General features: G+C 43.8%; 1 protein-coding gene and 1 long non-coding RNA gene across 3 annotated transcripts; both read right to left on the minus strand.

The window, feature by feature from the left end:
* Positions 1 to 71: 71 nt before the first annotated feature.
* On the minus strand, positions 72 to 5,075 carry LOC139545624 (ras-related protein Rab-27B-like). Of its 2 annotated transcripts, none has more exons than XM_071353597.1 (6): positions 4,559 to 5,075; positions 2,450 to 2,651; positions 2,076 to 2,161; positions 1,755 to 1,858; positions 1,388 to 1,511; positions 72 to 593 (listed from the first exon to the last, which is right to left on the minus strand). In XM_071353597.1, the coding sequence occupies exons 2-6, from the start codon at positions 2,603 to 2,605 to the stop codon at positions 407 to 409; spliced, it is 657 nt and encodes a 218-aa protein (XP_071209698.1). In that variant the 5' UTR covers positions 2,606 to 2,651; positions 4,559 to 5,075; the 3' UTR covers positions 72 to 406. The 2 variants fall into 2 exon arrangements, with proteins under 2 accessions (XP_071209698.1, XP_071209697.1); XM_071353596.1 differs by having other exon boundaries at positions 2,450 to 2,630; positions 4,559 to 5,071.
* Positions 5,076 to 12,047: 6,972 nt separating this feature from the next.
* LOC139545626 (uncharacterized) lies at positions 12,048 to 13,788 on the minus strand. Its single transcript, XR_011669100.1, has 2 exons — positions 13,667 to 13,788; positions 12,048 to 12,763 (listed from the first exon to the last, which is right to left on the minus strand). It is a non-coding gene; the product is annotated as an uncharacterized lncRNA (long non-coding RNA).
* Positions 13,789 to 14,079: the final 291 nt, after the last annotated feature.

Here is a 14,079-nt window from a genome sequence, read left to right on the forward strand (position 1 = left end):
TAGTATTTATCAATTTAGAATCACACAAAGCCTAGTCATATTACAAATATTGGCTTGAGATCTACACATGGTGCTTTCATGTACTTTTTAATCATTTTACAAATGTTATAAAACTGGATTGTGTGTTATATTACTTGTATCTGGGTCATTAACATACAGCACAAGTACAGACTCTGAAAATAATACTAACCAGGTCGGGAATAAATAGCCAGTGCAGCAGTTATCAATCCAAAAATAAACACACATTATTGCATAAGAGGATAATACACATCCTTAAAATACTGTATGGGATAATTGAACTTTCCAATATAATAAAACTCCTATGATGCAATAGTTACACATTTGAATGGATGGTCCTTCATTCTGAATGCAGCCAACCACATGTCCATGAAATGTGGCTGACATCCTAACAGGCACACTTCCTGCTGGTGGAGGTTTCGGCCACTTTGTTAATGACTGCGCTCCCATTGGCAGCCTCTGACACAGGCCCCTCTGTGTTCTGCTCCATGCGCCTCATCACCAGGTCCAGCAGAGTGGTCACTGCCTGGTCTACCTCATCCCCTGTGGCACTACTCGTCTCAAAGTAGGGGACACTAGGGAGAAAGGGAAGGACTTATTAACCTGAACACTATACTGATTATAGTGATTATTAATGAATGGATAAAGGCCACAACGTTCAGTTGAGTTGTGGTTTATTTCTAATAGGGTCATTTTTATTTTAAAGGTCTAATGCAGCCGTTTGTATCTTAGTATCAAATCAATTCTGGGTAACAATTAAGTACCTTACTGTGATTGTTTTCTGAGGAATTCCTCAGACTGTCTGGGAGTTGTCTGAGTGGGGAGGGGGGGGAAATTTCACTAGCCGTTATTGGCAGAGAGGTTAGGAACTCTTTCTTATTGGTCTAATAACTCATTTACCACCTGGTGAATTAAAAAGGCAGGCCAAATCTCCATCCCACCTAAACAGGCTGAAATTTCAGCCAGTATTTTCAAACAGCTTTTACACTAAAAGGCCATTATAATAATTTTCACAATTTCACAGTATTATTCTAACTTCAGTGTGGAAATATATATCAAACACAAGAAATCACATTTTTGATTGCACTGGTCCTTTAAAGATGCTGAAGAGGCTCCATAGAGTGGGTGGTAGTAGCTAACTGACTCAACCTCCTGGTGAATTAACAGAAGTAGTACAATAGTACTACTTCTGTTTGGAGCATTCGCTCTAGATCGGTACGAATGCTTTACAGTTGTGCTAAAAGTATGAACTCAAACACCCTCAGTTCATGGAGGTTCGCTGGAGAAGAGAGCAGTGCCAATGGTCAGATCACATTTTGTGGAGATAGCAGAACTTTGTCCTGAGCAAGCAGGTATCCATCTCACTTACCAATATCTGTCCGCCAGGTCCCTGGCTTGTGTTCCTTGTACATCTCTCAGGTCTTTGAGGTCTGCTTTGGTGCCAACTAAGACTATGTCTGGACTGTCACAATAGGCATTTGCCTGTAGCTGACCTGAACAATCACAACAAGAGGTAATCAAATTACAGTTATTGATGGATGTGTAAGTTAGTATTTGAATCACAAACAGTAACCTACCCTGCTAGATTGAGATAATTTACTATAATGCCAAATTCAACGTAAAATACACTATCAATGTGGTATTGTACTTACAGGCTCTACTAAATGGATGATTCAAACTGATTATAGGCTGACATTGATCTAAGTGCTTTGGCAGATACGTGTGCTGAGACATACTCATCCAGTTCCTGACATTCAGAAAACTCTGCTGATTGGTCAGATCAAACATAAGAAGGAAGCCCATTGCGTCTCTGAAGAAGGCTGTAGTGAGACTTCTGAACCTGGAATTTATACAATTACAACAATGTTCGAACACTGGTAACGTTATGGATGTGGATTATACCATTGAAAATGCTAATCTAACAATGATACAAAATTGCCTTTTAATTTCTAAATACAATATACTCCTAGAAAAACGGCAAATACCGTGAAATGTGACAGACTTGCAGAGCAGGACAGTTCAGATATCACATGTACTGTCAGCTTGTTGTGGCCTACCTCTCTTGCCCTGCTGTGTCCCAGAGCTGTAGGTGCACTTTAAAAGTCTTCTCTGTCGTTCCATTAGAGCCAGTGCCCAAATACGTCTGAAGACACAAGAAAGCTGTAGAATAAGTGTCATCTCAAGAGCTGGGACCAAAGGCATGCTCTTCTGCTCTGGAATATGTTTTTTATTTTATTTTTACAAATGTTATATTTTAATTGTGAGTTGATCCCCTACTATTCCATCCAAAAAAAGAATCCAATATTCAACATTTGAATTTGTATAACCACATTATCATTGGAAGCTGGTGTGGAGCAAGGATGACTGAACATGAATGATATGTTTGAAAGGAATGTCATGGGCTGCACACAAGTAAAGCATCACGACTCACCACTCTCTTTTCCCTGAAGTCTATTCCCACTGTGGTGGTGAACTTGCGGTTGAACTTGTTGTCGGTGTACCTGTAGAGGAAAGTGGTCTTCCCCACTCCAGAGTCCCCTAACGACAAGAGCTTGATCAGGTAGTCATAATCCCAATCAGTCGTCATTGTGCAGCCTCGTGCCAAACCTGCCCTAAAATATGAAACCAAAGTACTGTAGGCTATTATAGTCATATCTTACTCGTAAATATAGCCATAACTGATATTACAGACGTTACTGTGAATAGTGGTACATTCACCACATTTACAATTAATACAGCAACAATGAATACATTACTATTAATTACTATTACATTGCCAGGACTTCAGAAAATTCAATACAGGTCTCCCAGAAGACATTGCTGGCTTGATTCGTGCCCTTAACTAATATACTTTGAAACTGTCATACATATACTGTATATAGGCTATTGTAATTTCATTGTAAGTACTGTAAATATAGCCAATATACTACAAAGTGCCCTAAAAGGATTGAACAAATAGGCAAACATTGGCCTAACACATAGCTGAAATTCCCAGTCAGTGGGTTCATGATCACAGGGGCTTAGTAGGCCGTCACAACTTCGAGTCATTAAAAGCTGATCAGAGCAGAGCTAGCACATGACTCGACCCAGCTTTCACATGAGCGGTCAAGTGGCTGTCCTGTGTGAGCTGCAGGAAAACTCTAAACTGTGGCTTCTATTCATTGTCTACATACAGTACACTCTCAAATAGTACAGAGACAGAATACAAAGAGTGCAAAACGACCTTGGGCTCCTGTAACTTATTCAGTTCCACTGGTAACTCTTTATTTGAGTAATAGCATGACAAAGCATCTTGTAGTATGTGGATGAAGATCAAGTGGAAGAAAATATCAAAAGGGACGTTGACATTTTTACATCATTACCGCCATGGACATCAACTGATCCATTATTGTGTTGGGAACAGTCTAAAAGCACAGCCTTATTGTTCATTTAAAATGTTTTATTTCCAAATCTGCTTCATACTTGGAATCGGCCTGTCATACGACTCAGATTCCTTAGGCACTGAAGAAGGCATGAGATGCCAATATGAAATGCTGACTCATTTCCAGTGTGGATTATCAATATGACATTTCTGCTCAGTTGTCTGTTGTCTTTATTGAAAGATGAGAAAAAGTAGGCTGGAGGAAATTCTTTCAATGGCATATGTCTGTGATGCCCGAAATATGTAAGACGTTGGACAATATTTATTTTGTATGCAGAGAATGTGCAAATTATCCATAGAACAAATGAATCTGTATGCAGATTCTTTTGAAGATAAATGGCCATTATGCACATACAGTGAAGGAAAAAAGTATTTGATCCCCTGCTGATTTTGTACGTTTGCCCACTGACAAAGAAATGATCAGTCTATAATTTAAATGGTAGGTTTATTTGAACAGTGAGAGACAGAATAACAACAACAAAAATCCAGAAAAACGCATGTCAAAAATGTTATAAATTGATTTGCATTTTAATGAGGGAAATAAGTATTTGACCCCCTCTCAATCAGAAAGATTTCTGGCTCCCAGGTGTCTTTTATACAGGTAACGAGCTGAGATTAGGAGCACACTCTTAAAGGGAGTGCTCCTAATCTCAGTTTGTTACCTGTATAAAAGACACCTGTCCACAGAAGCAATCAATCAGATTCCAAACTCTCCACCATGGCCAAGACCAAAGAGCTCTCCAAGGATGTCAGGGACAAGATTGTAGACCTACACAAGGCTGGAATGGGCTACAAGACCATCGCCAAGCAGCTTGGTGAGAAGGTGACAACAGTTGGTGCGATTATTCGCAAATGGAAGAAACACAAAATCAGCAGGGGATCAAATACTTTTTTCCCTCACTGTAAGGAACGTCTCAAAATGCCTTTTCAGAAAATGTAGGCCAACTATAATGCCCCCAACAATACAGTGTGACAGACAATACAATGCCTGATGAAATGCCTGGAGATGAGTAAACCAATATGCCACTCAATGATGCTGCTACAAAATGCATGAACTTCACTCTACCAAGATTGGAGAAAAACGATAAATAAATAAAGATTAAATAAATTCAATCTTACCGATTTAGCCAGAGGTACTGCCAACTTCCATTCAGGGAGCTCAACCAGTCCTTGGCAAACACATAGCTATTGCCTGAACCTTTCCCCCTCTCACATGCTATAAGGGAGGAGTTTCCAGCTAAAAAAAGAACCACAGAGTGCGGTGTTCACAGACCTTGTGTTTTCTGGTATTTCTCAGGGGGGAAAAGCTCTTTAATAACTGGATTGCGGCCCTGTCTACAAATAATGTGTGCTTATGTGGATGTCCGTGGAACTCAGCAAACTGGGAGATTTGTAAACCCCCTAAAAGTCATTTCTCCCTCTTATTCTTCTGGAATCTCAACAAGTTGGCTAATACTCTAAACTGAGTTTTTCCCTTTCTAATGCATTAGGACATCATCTTGAGATCAACTTGTGGGTAGGCATGTGGGGGTAACTTGTATTGTGTCACCCACCGTTTGTACATCATTTTTATACCAGGTCTAGACTACGTACCAAAAGTCAGTGTTCACCTGTTCGTCGAACATCTCATTCCAAAATCATGGGCATTAATATGGAGTTGGTCCCCCCTTTACTGCTATAACAGCCTCCACTCTTCTGGGAAGGCTTTCCACTAGATGTCGGAGCTTTTCTGTGGGGACTTGCTTCCATTCAGCCACAAGAGCATTAGTGAGGTCGGGCACTGATGTTGGGCGATGAGGCCTGGCTCGCAGTCGGCGTTCCAATTCATCCCAAAGGTGTCCGATGGGGTTGAGGTCAGGGCTCTGTGCACGCCAGTCAAATTCTTCCACGCTGATCTCGACAAACCATTTCTGTATGGACCTCGCTTTGTGCACGGGGGCATTGTCATGCTGAAACAGGAAAGGGCCTTCCCCAAACTGTTGCCACAAATTTGGAAGCACAGAATCGTCTAGAATGTCATTGTAGCATTAAGATCTCTCTTCACTGGAACTAAGTGGCCTAGCCCGAACCCTGAAAAACAGCCCCAGACCCTTATTCCTCCTCCACCAAACTTTACAGTTGGCACTATACATTTGGGCAGGTAACGTTCTCCTGCCATCCACCAAACACAGATTTGTCCGTCCGACTGCCAGATGGTGAAGCGTGATTCATCACTCCAGAGAACACGTTTCAAATCCTGCAATATGACCACATTCCTTGAGTGACACATTGATCTTATATGTATTGATTACGTACAGTATTGATTGATTATTTATTTGGACGACAGGGAATGAGCTGTAGGATATCAACTGACAATTCTCTTTGAAATATGTTTCAATTGTAGGACTGTGTTGTATGAACACATACCAGGAATAGTTGTCTGTCCGTTCAAGTATTTATTAATCTTGCTCTTCTTGTACAATAGGCATGTCATGTAGCCAAAGATGTTTATTTTACCATCTTTTCTCAAGGCAATTGTGATTAATATGCTTCTTGTATAATGTTGGTTAATATTATGTTGTTAATATGTTATTTATAGGAACTATTTATTTAATAAATTATTTGTAAATTAATAAAAAAAATACTTTTTTGAATTTATGAAAAGTAATTAAGTGCCATCCTCTTATCGTTAAAAGAGGATTCCACTGACACCATGCAGCCATTTTTACTAATGTAACAGAAAGTGCCGATCCAGTAAGTCAAGAGTACAGCTGTTTGTACTGGTCCATTCTGGATCCCCTAGTCTAGTAAAGCCCTTGTTCCCTCTCAATGGGCCAGTAATGGCCATCCCTCTGATTGTCCACAACAAACACCCTGACCGTTGTGTGGACACAGAGACCATCCCTGACCTCTGAACCCTTATCTAGTGTCCGAGGGCAGAGAGAGGGGAAGAATGCGTTTCCACTGCTCCAGAGTCCAATGGCGGCAAGCTTTACATCACTCCAGCCGATGCGTGGCATTGCGCATGGTGATCTTAGGCTTGTGTGTGGCTGCTCGGACATGGAAACCCATCAATCTCCTGACGAAAAGTTATTGTGCTAACGTTGCTTCCAGAGGCAGTTTGGAACTGAGTGTTGGAACCGAGGACAGATGATTTTTACACGCTTCAGACATTGGCGGTCCCGTTTTGTGAGCTTGTGTGGCCTACCACTTCACGGCTCAGCCGTTGTTGCTCCTAGACGTTTCCACTTCACAATAACAGCACTTACAGTTGACCGGGGCAGCTCTAGCAGGGCAAAGATTTGACAAACTGACTTGTTGGAAAGGTGGCATCCTATGATGTGGCAGCATCATGTTGTGGGGATGTTTTTCAGTGGCAGGGACTGGGAAACTAGTCAGGATTGAGGGAAAGATGAACGGAGAAAAGTACAGAGAGATCCTTGATGAAAACCTGATCCAGAGCGCTCAGGTCCTCAGACTGGGGCAAAGGTTCACCTTCCAACAAGACAACGACCCCAAGCACACAGCTAAGCTTGTAACGTCATACCCAAGAAGACTCATGGCTGTTATTGCTACCAAAGGTGCTTCAACAAACTATTGAGTAAAGGGTTCGAATACTTATGTAAATGTGATATTTAATTTTTTTAATTTTTATACATTTGCTTTGTTGTTATGGAGTATTGTGTGTAGATTGATGAGGGGGAAAAAAACTATTTAATCAATTTTAGAATAAGGCTGAACATTAACAAATTGTGGAAAAATTCAAGGGGTCTGAATACGTTCCGAATGAACTGTATAGTGTATCTGTATGAATCTCCACGTTTCCTGGAACTCCCCAGTCAGCCGACTGCCTTTGTGACACAAGGCCTGTAGAGGAGTTTCCCTCCTCCAAACGGTCTGTGAGTGAAGACTGCGGGGAGGTGACTGTGAGTTCCTTGTGTTTGTTGGTTGTTGGTGCGTTGGGCTGTCTGTCAAAGCCCTTGGCAGTTTATTTATGGTCTCTGAGAGTGCTGTGAAATTAGTCATTAAGTTTGCATGGAACAGGCTGAGAGAGAGAGACAGGCTGTTCTGAAAGATTGTTGTGAGATGAGTGGGCTGTCTGCTGGCTCCGGCTGAGGTGGCCCTGGACGGTCTCAGGTAGGCAGGTGATAACAATTCCTTCTGGATGTCACCAGGCAGGAGTCTGAACACCTCAGGGTCAATGTTTGGGGGCAATCAAGGAAAATCTGTCATCCCAGGACTGTTGGTCCTTTTATCATCTACTGTTCCACCTATGCAGCACTCACCCAACCTTGGCTGCTGCTGGGAGGCCTCAGGGCTATGCTAAGGTTGGAAGGTGTGTCTGGTATCCCCTGTGATGCATCCTGACCAGTCAACCACTCTGTCCTACCTTCAACATCAGATCCAGCCTGCACTGTGAGGTTACCAAGCACACTTTGAGACGGATCATCCTATAGCGGACGGAGAGAGAGAGAAAGGATGCACATGTTTAGAATTCCGAAGATGACACATAGGGAGTGCACATTGCAGGGGTAAGGCCTGAGACAGAGATATTAGTTGATATCTTATGGGTGAAATCCAGATGTCTTACCTGACACAGAGGAGGCCTGGGTTTTCTCAAGAGATCTGTGTGTGAAGAAGGCACAGATGTATGCCTTGCTGACAGCAGCACACCTGGCCTGCATGTTACTGAAGCACATGTTGAGGAGGGTGAGGTGGAAGCCTGTGCTGGTGTCCACCATCTTGTGGAAGAGCTTCATGGCCATGGTGACCAGTTGTGCCAAGGCATCATTGTTGCCTGATGAACAACACGGCAGATTTAAGTGAGCCATCCGTCTGCCCAGTGCCATCTGAGCCATCCGTCTGCCCAGCGCCATCTGAGCCATCCGTCTGCCCAGCGCCATCTGAGCCATCCGTCTGCCCAGCGCCATCTGAGCCATCCGTCTGCCCAGCGCCATCTGAGCCATCCGTCTGTCCCGAGCCATTAGAGCCGTTCGTCAGTCAGGAGCCGCCAGAGCCGTCCGTCAGTCAGGAGCCGCCAGAGCCGCCAGCCAGTCAGGAGCCGCCAGAGCCGCCAGCCAGTCAGGAGCCGCCAGAGCCGCCAGCCAGTCAGGAGCCGCCAGAGCCGCCAGCCAGTCAGGAGCCGCCAGAGCCGCCAGCCAGTCAGGAGCCGCCAGAGCCTTCCGCCAGACAGGAGCCGCCAGAGCCTTCCGCCAGACAGGAGCCGCCAGAGCCTTCCGCCAGACAGGAGCAGCCAGAGCCTTCCGTCAGCCATGAGCAGCCAGAGCCGTCAGCCAGCCATGAGCAGCCAGAGCCGTCAGCCAGCCATGAGCAGCCAGAGCCGCCAGCCAGCCATGAGCAGCCAGAGTCGCCAGCCAGCCATGAGCAGCCAGAGTCGCCAGCCAGCCATGAGCAGCCAGAGTCGCCAGCCAGCCATGAGCAGCCAGAGTCGCCAGCCAGCCATGAGCAGCCAGAGTCGCCAGCCAGCCATGAGCAGCCAGAGCCTACCGCCAGCCATGAGCTGCCAGAGCCGCCAGCCAGCCAGGATCTTCCAGAGCCGCCAGCCAGCCAGGATCTACCAGAGACACCAAAGCTGGTATTGACAATGGTGGAGTGGGGGTCACGTCCCGCACCCGAGCCGCCGCCATAGGAAGGCCCACCCCGGACCCTCCCCTTCTGTGTTAGGTTTTGCGGCCGGAGTCCGCACCTTTGGGGGGGGGGGGGGTACTGTCATGCCCTGGCCTTAGTATTCTTTGTTTTCTTTGTTTTATTCTTTGTTTTAGTGTATGGGGTTGTGTTTAGTGAATGTGTCTAGGTATGTCTATGGTTGCCTGAGTGGTTCTCAATCAGAGACAGCTGTCTTTCATTTGTCTCTGATTGGGAGCCATATTTAAGGCAGCCATAGGCATTATGCGTTTGTGGGTAATTGTCTATGTAGAACGTTTGTAGCTTTTGTATTGCACTTACGTTTGTAGCTTCACGGTCGTTTGTTGTTTTGTTTAGTTTTGTTATAAGTGTTTCGTTCGTTGTTCGTCTCTCTAATAAAAGAGAATGTATTTTTCACACGCTGCGCCTTGGTTCCACTCATTATCCTCAAGACGATCGTGACAATCAGTTTTCATTTTCAGTGGGGTGACTGGAGTGTCATCTATGCCCAAGGCTAGATTCTGGAGACGATGAGCGTTGGAGGCTCCGAACTCCCTCACCAGGTCAACCAATGGGAAGAGCTGCAAGTCCTGCACACTAATCAATCCCAGGGCCTGAAATCTCTTAGCAGTCTGGTGGCCTAGTGAATATATAGTACAAAATCAACCATCCAATGTTTATACAGCGGGAATTATATTCACTACATTACTCGCGACAATGTTGGATAAGTATTTTTGTGATGATAGAAGCATTTGTTGTGATTTTTGACATAATATAGGGAAATCAGAACCAGTCAACATGGCCGAGTACATGGAGGCTGACACATCAAGCAGCACCAAGGAAAATGGTTTAGAAAAGAAGGCTGCCAGGCGCAACACGTCAAAGGAAACTGTTCTTCCTATCTTCATTTTGGAGAGAGAAATCCTTACAAGGGAGGAGGCCATAGCTAACCCTCTGAAAGAAGAAGAGCTCTACCATAGCCTCATCCAGGAAATCCACCCAAGCCACCTTAGGTCAGTACAGAGAGTTAGAGCACTGGCGTATCCATCTACATAAAAGGAAACAAGGGCAAAACTCCAATTAGAGGAATATCTGTCTGTGGAAAGCATGCAGTGTTCAAGGAAAACAACCCTTTCAGGTTGAAGTCATGCATGGCCAATCAGAACTCAGTCCAAGTTACCTTTATTTATTTAACTAGGTAAGTCAGTTAAGAACAAATTCTTATTTACAATGACGGCCTACCAGAAGGCAAAAGGCCTCCTGCGTGGACGTGGGCTGGGATTAAAACTTAAAAATATAGTACAAAACACACATCACGACAAGAGAGACACCACAACACTACATAAAGAGAGACCTAAGACAACCAAAGAGCTGCCTGAATTAGTTTCTAACTAAAGCAGGCTGCAAAACTGTGGGGAAAGTGATGAAACGCATGATTCTATACAAGAACCAACTAATTAACTGTTCCAATGGAGACTGCTTTGTTTACATTGAAGCAAGCCCATACCCCACTCTGCAAAGATCGATCCACACTGGGTCAAAAATATTTTACTATGGACAGGGCAATGAACACCGTCATGCCGGCCCGGCACAATACCCTGCACCTGTCACACCCTGATCTGTTTCACCTGTCTTTGTGCTTGTCTCCACCCCCCTCCAGGTGTCGCCCATATTCCCCATTATCTCCAGTGTATTTATACCTGTGTTCTCTGTTTGTCTGTTGCCAGTTTGTTTTGTACGTCAAGCCTACCAGTGGTTTTCCCCTTGCGCCTGTCTTTTTCTGGTTTCCCGGTTTTGACCATTCTGCCTGCGCTGAGCCTGCCTGCCATTCTGTACCTTGTCACACCACCCTGGATTATTGACCTCTGCCTTCCCTTGACCTGTTGTTTTACTCAGTAAAACAAAAGGAGAAAGGCAAGACCGAAGATAGCAAGATGAACAGGAGGAGGTGCAACTCACTTGGGAGTGCAAAAGAAGGGAATCCATCCTCTATTCTATCTTATTTTCAGTCCCTAGGTGTTCTACATGCAAGCAAGAAGCCTAGAGAAAAGAACTCACTGTCTGAAACAGGTTATCCAGCTAAAAAGAAGGTAAAGAAAATGATGATTAACAGGACCAAAGTCCCTAGATCACAAGTGAAGAAGACAGTCACGAAAGCCCACCCAGGAAGTATAAGGGTGATAGAAACCATCATGGACACTGTGTGATGTGAGTATTACCTGAGTTAGACGATCGCTAATGCACCGATTCATTTGTATTTATTATGGATCCCCATTAGCTGCTGCTTCCTGGGGTCTATCAAAATTAAGGCAGTTATAATTTTTTTTAAACAAAATCCATGTGTTTGTGTGTGTATAGTGCGTATGTTATCATGTGTTTGTATGCATGTGTCTGTGCCCATGTTTGTGTTGCTTCACAGTCCCCACTGTTCCATAAGGTATATTTTTTTATCTGTTTTTTAAATATAATTTTACTGCGGCCATGAGTTACTTGATGTGGAATAAAGTTCCATGTAGTCATGGCTCTATGTAGTACTGTGTGCCTCCCACAGTCTGTTCTGGACTTGGGGACTGTGAAGAGACCTCTGCTGACAAGTCTTGTGGGGTATGCATGGGTGTCTGAGCTGTGTGCCGGTAGTTCAAACAGACAGCTCGGTGCATTCAACATGTCAATATCTTAGTCCGGGTAGCCATTTGATTACCTGTTCAACAGTCTTAAACTGTTGAGAAGCCTTTTTGTCCTAGACTTGGCACTCCGGTACCGCTTGCCATGCGGTAGTAGAGAACAGTCTAAGACTGGGGTGGCTGGGGTCTTTGACAATTTTTAGGGCCTTCCTCTGACACTGCTGCTACTTGCTGTTTATTATCTATGCATAGTCACTTTACCCCTACTTACATGTACAAATAACCTCAACTAACCTGTACCCCTGCACATTGACCCGGTACCGGTACCCCCTGTATATAACCTCGTTATTGTTATTGTGTTCTTTTTTTGTGTTTTTTCACTTTAGTTTATTTGGTAAACATTTTCTTAACCAAAAATGCAGTTGAAGAAAGAGTTAAGGGCTTGTACGGTAAGGGCTACACCTGTTGTATTCAGCCCATGTGACAAATAAGATTCATTTGATTTGTTGTTTCAATATGTTTTGACCATGACAGTTTATAATCCACCAGTTTAGTCTCCTCAACTTGCTCAATTTCCACAATATTCATTAAACAATTTAATTGGGGTTTAGTGAATGATTTATGCCAAATATTTATGACTCATTTATTCCTTGCCACCATTCTGAAACAAACTGAAGCTCTTTGTTAAGTGTCCTGAAAGTCTGTCTCCCTCCATTGCCGCAGGCGCCCGTCCCAACGCCTCGCACAACTGTGTTGTCTGTCTCTTGTTGAATGTGAAGAGCGAAAGAGAAGTGCTGCGGGGCGGGTGATGGCGATGGCTGCTGGGTCAGTTGTAGGTCACCGGCTGTTCCTTGCTACGCACTGGCCCGAATACGTGTTAGCATTTGGTGTAGCCTCTCAGGCGTGTCCCCAGTGTCTGTAGTCGTGGGGGATACAAAACATACAATTACAACATGTACAACAATTGGAGTCACACTCACACACTGGAAATAAGCACTTTCCTTTAGTAGTTCTATAGAGAGCGTTGTATGAGTGGAGCTCTTGGTGGCCTGGCTCGGTTGTTGGTATCCAGGTACTAAAGCGTCCAGAGTGAAAAAGTCGAATGAAAAAAGTTGAGCGAGGGGAAAACTAAGACATTGGTAAATGTGTTAAATGCAGAGTTTTGATTAAACCGTTATTAAAAGTAAAAAAACTAAACGTTTGGCAGGTAGCCAAGTCGCAACAAACAGCACAGCAGCACGATAGAAACACCAGGAGTGGGAGTATTGATTTACATCAAAGACCCTATGTCCTACTTGACAACGACATTGAATGTCTTGGCATAAATATTACTCTGTCAGCACAAATGGACTTCAACATTCTTGTTTATTTATTTTTATTTAACTAGGCAAGTCAGTTTAAGAACAAATTCTTATTTACAATGATGGCCAAACCCGGACGATGCTGAGCCAATTGTGCGCCACCCTATGGGACTCCCAATCACGTCTGTTTGTGATACAGCCTGGAATCGAACCAGGGTCTGTAGTGATGCCTCTAGCACTGAGATGCAGTGCCTTAGACCGCTGCGCCACTCGGGAGCATGTACTGTTGCTTTTTATGATAAATTAAATGAACTGATCAAAGGTTTTAAATCTAAGTCTGAATGGCTAATCCTAGGCAACTTCAACATTAACTGGCTGGACAAGCAAGGCAAAAAGAAACTCAAATCTGTCATGACCAAATCACACTTCTCTCAATTGGTGAAAGGGACGACTACAATTGGCAAAACATGCCTAACACGGATTGACCTCATTTTCACCAACAAAGAGGAACTGGTCAATAAGACCCACCATCCGATAACAGATATCTCAGATCACAACATTACCCTTATTGTTAGAAAACTCAACAAAAAACATCTCCTTGGGTATTCAAATATCAGAAAACCCTCTGGCTATCCCCAGAAAGGATACGGAGAAGTTAGAAAAAGAGAATTACTGACCTGAAAGAATTACTGACCGACAACATAAGACAAATCAATGTTGGGATGAAATGATATCCACTATTAAATCAAAAAGTGACTGTAGAGCGTTGGGGTAGAGTGTTGTCTGATCAAGGACAGACTGGAAATGAATTTAACAACTTTTTTATACAATAGGTGACGGAGCTTGCCATGACGTTTGCTCATCCTCCAAATACCACCAGTGGCAATGATGTAAGTAAAGTGTTGGAGAAAGTCCTAGCAGAACAGCTCATGTCACATCTGGAAGATCATCAGTACTTGCACTGGGAACCATTTGGATTCAGACAACAATACTCCACTGAAAGAGCAAACTGTTTCCAACTGGAGAACATCAAGATATCACTGAATGAGGGAATTGTGGTCGGATCAGTCTTCCTTGACCTTTGACACAG

This window comes from Salvelinus alpinus, chromosome 19, assembly GCF_045679555.1.
Source record: "Salvelinus alpinus chromosome 19, SLU_Salpinus.1, whole genome shotgun sequence".
Taxonomy (NCBI): Eukaryota; Metazoa; Chordata; class Actinopteri; order Salmoniformes; family Salmonidae; genus Salvelinus; species Salvelinus alpinus.

Bases quoted from the DNA above. Each gene is read 5' to 3' on its own strand.
- LOC139545624 (XM_071353597.1), bottom strand. From the start codon at position 2,605: ATGACGACTGATTGGGATTATGACTACCTGATCAAGCTCTTGTCGTTA. The intron at 2,162-2,449 runs GTGAGTCGTGAT...TTGTGTCTTCAG, and splicing joins ACTTCAGGGAAAAGAGAGTG to ACGTATTTGGGCACTGGCTC. The intron at 1,512-1,754 runs GTATGTCTCAGC...GTGATTGTTCAG, and splicing joins GAATGTCAGGAACTGGATGA to GTCAGCTACAGGCAAATGCC.